The sequence below is a fragment of the Echinops telfairi genome, unplaced genomic scaffold (genome assembly GCF_000313985.2).
Source record: "Echinops telfairi isolate 266 unplaced genomic scaffold, ASM31398v2 ScPeMD7_7467;HRSCAF=8505_1, whole genome shotgun sequence".
Taxonomy (NCBI): Eukaryota; Metazoa; Chordata; class Mammalia; order Afrosoricida; family Tenrecidae; genus Echinops; species Echinops telfairi.
In genome coordinates this window covers 19,038,698-19,045,561 of record NW_022111368.1, presented here as the reverse complement: position 1 = coordinate 19,045,561, position 6,864 = coordinate 19,038,698, and the positions used below count along the sequence as shown (strand labels likewise).

Below are 6,864 nucleotides of genomic sequence, written 5' to 3'. Positions count from 1 at the left end.
AGGGGGAAAATGAGGAGCTGATACCAAGGGCTCAAGTAGAAAGCAAATGTTTGAGAATGATGATGGCAACAAATGTACAAATGTGCTTGACACAAAGGATGGATGTATGGATTGTGATAAGAGTTGTACGAGGCCCCAATAAAATGATTAATAAAAAAAAAAGGGACCAGTTAGTGCTGTCCACTGCACATAAACGTGACTGTGTGACACTTTACATTGTATAGAAACTTCGTCTCTGCTCCCCTGAGATGAAAACCAGACCCCCTCCAAGATGGCTGCGCCCCTTGCTTGTCGTACGGGACCCCAGGTTCCCTAAGAGCAGGCAGCTGTGGGTGGGAGAGGGCAGGCCCAGCAGGAGAAGCCACTGGGCCAACATGGCCTCGAGCAAAAGAAACTAGGGTAATATGCCCCCACAACCAAATAAAGAAGTTCCTGCCACAGGCCTGCACATGGGAACACTGAAGGGAGGCAGCATGAGCAGCTTCACCCGACTCGGCGCGGCCAGGAGGGCCACTGGCCGGCTCCAACAGACGCCTGTCCTCAGCCCAAGTATTGACCTCTGACCCCACGTCTTGGACAGGGACTTTTAAGCGGAGAGAATACTGAAACGATGCTCACCTATCAGAAGGCGGACTCTGTATAAGTCGGATTTCTGGAGCAGACTTTGGAGCTTGGCTTGCGTCCCGGTCACTTCTGCACCCTTGCCGCTGGTGCTGGGCGTCTGCTGCAGCACCTCCTCCAGGTACAGGAGAGCGAGCTGAGTGTGATATGCTTCCTTCTGCAGAGAACAGGGAGGGATCCAAGCTGACAAAGAGCATTGGCAGTGTGTGGGCCTGGGGATCTCTCAGGGCAGCTGGAGCGCAGACAGGCTGAGGCTGTGCCGGGGCCGCCGGAGCCAGGACACGCGCACCCGTGACAGACCACCACACACTTGCTGCCCCAGAACCCTCTCAGAGATCAGGCCACCCAGAAGATGACTTTATCATCTTGGGGAAGACAGAAAGAGGTTTTCTTCGAAACAAGGATTCTCATTTGGAGGAGTGCAGGGCACCAGAATTAAGTGGTCTATAATAGGATGCAGCTTCTCTCATTTCCTCTAGGAGGGACGGAGAAGGCGTGCAGGAAAGGGGAAGGAAAACAGAAGCTGGGTTCCCTCTTTCCTACCCATTCTCCCTTCACCCTCCCTGTTTCGCCACTCACACCACTGGTCCTATAGGGCTCATCTGTCCTGGATTCCCTGTATTTTCAGTTCCTATCTGTACCAGTGTACCTCCTCTGGTCTAGCCAGACTTGCAAGATTGAATTCGAGTCATGGAAAGAGGGAACCGATTACATGGAACTGTGTGTGACCTCCTCCCTGGGGGACAGACAGCCGAAAAGTGGGTGAAGGGAGACGTCGGACAGGGCAAGATATGACAAAATACCCATTTATAAACTATCAAGGGCTCATGCGGGAGGGGGGAGCGGGGAGGGAGGGGAAAAATGAGGACCTAATGTCGGGGGTTTAAATGGAGAGAAAATGTTTTGAGAGAAACGATGTACAAATGCACTTTACACAATTGGTGTGTGTATGGATTGGGATAACAGTTGTATGAGCCCCTAATAAAATGTTTTAAAAAAAAGAAAATAGAAGCTGGGGAGAGATGAGATGGAGGGTGGGAAGAAAAGCTACTTGTTCCCAGGGACTGTCTCCCCCAGCCTCAAGGCCCTCCTCCCCTTCAGACCATCAAAAAGTACAGGCTGAGCTCAAGAGCCATTTGCCCCAGGGTTAGAGTCTCCTTCCGTCTCTTAGATGACCATAGTGACCTGACAGCTGCACGCAGGTCTACCCGCCTGACACACTCACCTGCAGCCTTCTGTCGATAACTAGGTGTTCCAGATATTTCACAAGGGCTTTCGGGTATTTTTTAAGGCAATTGATGATATCGTCTGGATTGAAAGTGTTCTTCTGCTGTTCATCCAAAGGTCTCTTGGTGAAAACTTGAACTCCAACCTGAAACAGGAGTAGCGCTATAATGTTACAATGCTTCTCAAAGTTACTACTTCATTGGGGGTTTGGTCACTGCTCATATGAGCCGTGGCAAAAAAGCCATCCATCAAGACACTGGGATAGAGTGGGGCAGTAACAAGGGCCGGAGTGAAGAGGTAGGGAAGGCAGCCTAAATCCTGAAGCCCTCTTCCTATATCCCCCTGGGATTTAACAGATGCTCAGATTCTAAAGAAGGAAGCACTGTTGACATCCTGTTTTGCAAACTAGGAGGACAAATTCTCAATATTAAAGGTTACCAGAAACCAAGGAGGGTCACTTGCTATCAAGTGCAATGAGAGGCTGTTTTAAAATCCTGGAGATTCAGGGTGGTTAACCCCTCGTTCTCTGAACAGTGATGATCTACCATGTGCCTGCAGTGACAGATACATGACCAGTCTCGAGTGGCCCTGCTGGTCACTGGACAAGATCACCTGGCTGCCTTCCTGCAGTGATCAACTGGGCCAGTCTAAACAGGGAAGTAGGGAAACGAACCCATGCCACCTCACTTGAGCCCTTATGCGTGTGCACGCCATATGTCTCTCTCTCTCTCTCTCTCACACACACACACACACACACACACACACACAGAGAAAAATAACACAGCTGTTATGTGTATGGATTTTGGGTTGGGTTAGCCTGGATATGTGACTCAACTTCAACTGTATGACCTTGGGAAAGTGCCTTGACCTCTCTGAGCCTGTTTTCCTATCTGTAAGTCATATCCATCCTATGGGGCAGTGCTCCTGCTGGTAGTGGATTTTGAGTCAACCCGGACTCATGGTGACCCGGGTGTGCAAAGGAGAGAACTGCTTTATTGGGTGTTCAAGGCTGTGACCTTGGGGAACAGAGCAACAGGCCTGGCTTCCAAGAAGCCTCTGGGCAGTGTCGAACCTCCAACCTTTCCACTCTCACTTAACTGGCTGTACCACCGAGGGGCACCCATGGAGTCAAGATTGATGTTTCAAAGGGACAACACATGTGAAGTGCCTGGTACATGGACTGGTTCGCAGAAGGCAGTCAAGGCCAGCTGGTACCCTATGTTAGCACTGGGTCAAGTCTAAACTAATGATTCTTTCAAACCTGTGATGGAGGACATGTGGGGCTGTGCTCCGCATGTGTGCACAGGGCAAAGCACAGGTGGGGTAAACGATGCCCAAGGCACACGGTCACTGGCCTTCTACCTCCCTGTTAGGACGGTGGCATGGGAATGTATTTCACTTCTTTTTTTAAAAAAAATCATTTTATTGGGGGCTCGTACAACTCATCACAATCCATACATCCATCCATTGTGTCAAGCATATTTGCACATACGTTGCCATCATCATTCTCAAAACATTTGCTTTCTACTTGAGCCCTTGGTATCAGGTCCTCATTTTCACTTCTAACTATAGAAAGATAGACACAGGAGCAATCCTTAGGACTCCACATCAAGGTCCAGCGTCAGAAAGCAAGTTTTGCCACTCAGGAGTCAGTCAAGGAAGCGCACAGAGATCTCTTTAACTGTGAGAACTGAACTGTCATCTTGCCTCCAGCCGAGGGATTCTGTCACTCTGGCCGGCACATACTGCCTCCCCTTTAGCCTCTAACCACAGTCCGCACTTTTCTAGGGTCATCACCCCCTGGTCCTCCAAGAGGAGCCGAGTCCTGGCCACAGCATCCTCCCTTCCTCCAGACCCACAGCACCCACGAAAGGGGTGGCGGGAGAGCAGAGCAGAAACAGGGGCAGTGGCTTGTCTTGTGTTGAAGCTTTCTCCTTCCAAGGATCAGACATTGTTAAGTCACCTGCTGCATCCCACAGAAGACAAAGGGCCCAACTTCAGTGAGGGGTGGTTTCACACCCGCTTAACAACCTTAGCAAGTTGTTAAGAACTTGCTAGGAAACTGTCCTGGCTTAACCTCGGCTAGCAGGAGGACCTGCCTAGAAAGAAGATTTTGAAGAGCGCGGAAGACTGAAGAGTCTCAGAAGCACAGACAGACAGGACTTCCGGGGGAGCTGGCATTCATACGGTTCAAGGGAAGGCACTGAATGACGCACTGTGCCGTGCGGGGTGATGGGAAAGGCTTGGAGATGGCTGCACCAAGTTGGATTTAACTAGTGTCAAGTAGAAAGTGCTCATGCGGTAAATTTTATGCCATCCATATTTTGCTACCATTTAAAAACTGCTTGGATGACAAATTTTTTTAAAATCGTTTTATTAGGGGCTCATACGACTCTTATCACAATCCATACATACATCAATTGTGTAAAGCACATTTGTACATTCATTGCCCTCATCATTCTCAAAACATTTGCTCTCCACTTAAGCCCCCAGCATTAGGTCCTCATTTTACCCTCCCTCCCCCTTCCCCTTCCCTTATGAGCCCTTGATAATTTATAAATTATTATTTTGTCATATCTTGCCCTGTCCGATGTCTCCCTTCATCCACTTTTCTGCTGTCCGTCCCCCAGGGAGGAGGTGACATATAGATCCTTGTAATCAGTTCCCCTTTCCTACCCACTCTCCCTCTACCCTACCAGTACGGCCACTCACACCGCTGGTCCTGAAGGGATCATCCGCCCTGGATTCCCTGTGTTTTCAGTTCCTATCTGTACCAGTGTACATTGGATGACAAATTTTAAGGTTCTCTATTCGACTGCAATAAAATGTTTCCCCTTGAAAAAGTGATAGGAAATAAAGCCTTTCCAAAGAGAAAGAAAGTAGAGGGGAACCAAGTTTTCTGCTGGTTTGCTCTGCCCAGGCCAGCGAAGGGCGCGGGTACAAAGCACGCACCTCCTCACTCTGCTGCAGCAGCCAGTCCGCGTGCTTCCACACCAGCGCCCCGTCTGAGCAGTAGGTCAGGAAGTCCACCACGTAGTCATACAGGTCGGAGCGTGTGGCGTCATGGATCTCTCCATTCACGATGTTCACCCACAGCTAGAGAGGCGGGGAAGAAGAGAGCAACAAGACATGGGAAGTGTCGTGCCTTTTCTTGTGTCTTTTGTCAAGTTACAGAGCTCTTAGAATTGGCTTAGGAAAGGGAAGGAAGCTCACTCACTTGGCCTTTTAAAAAATATTTCAAAGTAGGAGGAAACTTTTAAATGCTTAAAGCATTCCCCCCACCACCATCACCACTCTTTCCTGGTGGCACAGTGGTTTCATGCGTCAGGCTGCTAACCGCAAGGTCCGCACTTTCAATCCACCATCGGCTCTGAGTGAGAAAGACGAAGCGTTCGACTCTTGTAGTTCCAGTTTCGCAGACCCGTGGGGTGCAGTGCGCTGGGGGCAGGGGGTTACCCTGCCCTACAGGGTCACTCTGAGTCGGAAGTGACTCGATGGCAGCGCGCTTGTTTAGAGAAATCAGCAATACTGAGGTTATGGCTCAGGAAACTGAAAAGAAACCAAGCACCATGTGCTTTTTCTTGCTTTCTGTTTTCAATGGCATCACAGTAGTGCAATAGTAAGTCAAATGTATGTGGAGAGGGGCGGGCACAAAAAATGCTTATTCATGAGAGAGACAAGCTACTGCTGGCGATGTCTAGCCTCAGAGAGAAGCCATCTGCCCACCGCTGCCAGCTGAGTGCCGCTTCCCACTTGCCCACCACGGGACTTGGTGGCTGCAGTCCTTTGTAGACTGTGACGGTAAGATGTTGCGGCTTTGACAAAGCTTGGTGCTTCGGCCACCTATAGCTCCAGCTGTCTCTTTTTGCTACTAGTTATTCTAACAGCGGAAAGTCTACCCTGCTATGCAATCGGCTGACAAGCCAGTGATTATGTGCCTTGTCGGCTGGTGAGAAACCGTGTTTTTATCTTCTGCATTTTCAGGAACTCTGTCTTGGTGGTGTTATTTAGAGAGGTCTAAAGACAAAATACAAGAAATCCTCCTGGGCACCACTTCACCAAGAAACCTTCTTACTATTTTGCAGGTCCTGTAAAAAACACGTGCACTAAGTCACAGAGTTCAAGGCACCAGATTGTAAATCAAGCTAAGAGGGACTAACCTGAAGGGCAGCGGCGTCTTGGTTATTGTAATGGTAAAGCAGTCCAAGTGCAAAGTACCTGCAAGACACCAACACGGTCAGCACAGTCTCTGCCTGCCATCTGCTGTGGGCAGCCCCCAACTAACACACCCTGGCTCGGGGCACTCCTTATTTCTGCCCGCCTGGGGCTTGCACGGCCAACTTGGGATGTTCCATTGTGCTGATTTATGTGTAGTACCGGCAGTCCCCGGATTATGAGAGAAGGTAGTTGTGCTAAGTTGGAACAGTAATGTATGGCTAATATCTAGCTTTGGTTAAATGTCTGTTTTAGTATCTAGTGTACTTTACAAGACACAAAATATGAAAGAACCCCTTCCAGATATAATAGAACATCTTTAACAATAAGGTTGCAATAGTAATGTTTTGATGTGCGCTGCTAAGTAGTGCCTGACTGTTATTCTGAGCCATTGTGTGTCCCTAGAACATCAGTACGATAGGTTCTACAAACCACTTTGGGTTGCTGGTTTGTACGTTGAGCTGGCTGTATATAACCAAGGGACTGAGTGTGCTGATAAGTTATGGCTTATCAATTTCCCAAAAGGTTCACACTCTAATCTAAGATATGCTGAAACAAACAAAAAAACCTAAAATTATATGTGAGGAAATTACATATGGGATTGCTTTCTAATTTGCTTAACTATTAATACAATTCCATAGCTCTTCAGTTAAAATGATTAGCCTGTCATGAGCTAACAGAAAAATACTTGGAAGGCAGAGTACCTGCCAAGGGGTGAGGGATAAGAACTTGGACAACGGCGGTAACTGCCAACATGGCCCAGGTGTCACAGAGGGAAAGGCAGGGGAGGGCATCCAGGAT

At 48.8% G+C, this 6,864-nt stretch overlaps 1 protein-coding gene across 2 annotated transcripts in view; it reads right to left on the bottom strand.

Moving 5' to 3' along the window:
- Positions 1-6,864, bottom strand: part of TGFBRAP1 (transforming growth factor beta receptor associated protein 1) — a 74,757-nt gene that overhangs the window by 10,703 nt on the left and 57,190 nt on the right. For both annotated transcript variants that reach the window (XM_045283971.1, XM_004704435.2), the window contains exons 7-10: positions 6,009-6,066; positions 4,801-4,944; positions 1,847-1,993; positions 619-778 (exon numbers count right to left, since the gene is read on the bottom strand). In XM_045283971.1, the coding sequence (XP_045139906.1) occupies positions 619-778; positions 1,847-1,993; positions 4,801-4,944; positions 6,009-6,066 (509 nt within the window). The remainder of the gene's footprint in view (positions 1-618; positions 779-1,846; positions 1,994-4,800; positions 4,945-6,008; positions 6,067-6,864) is intronic.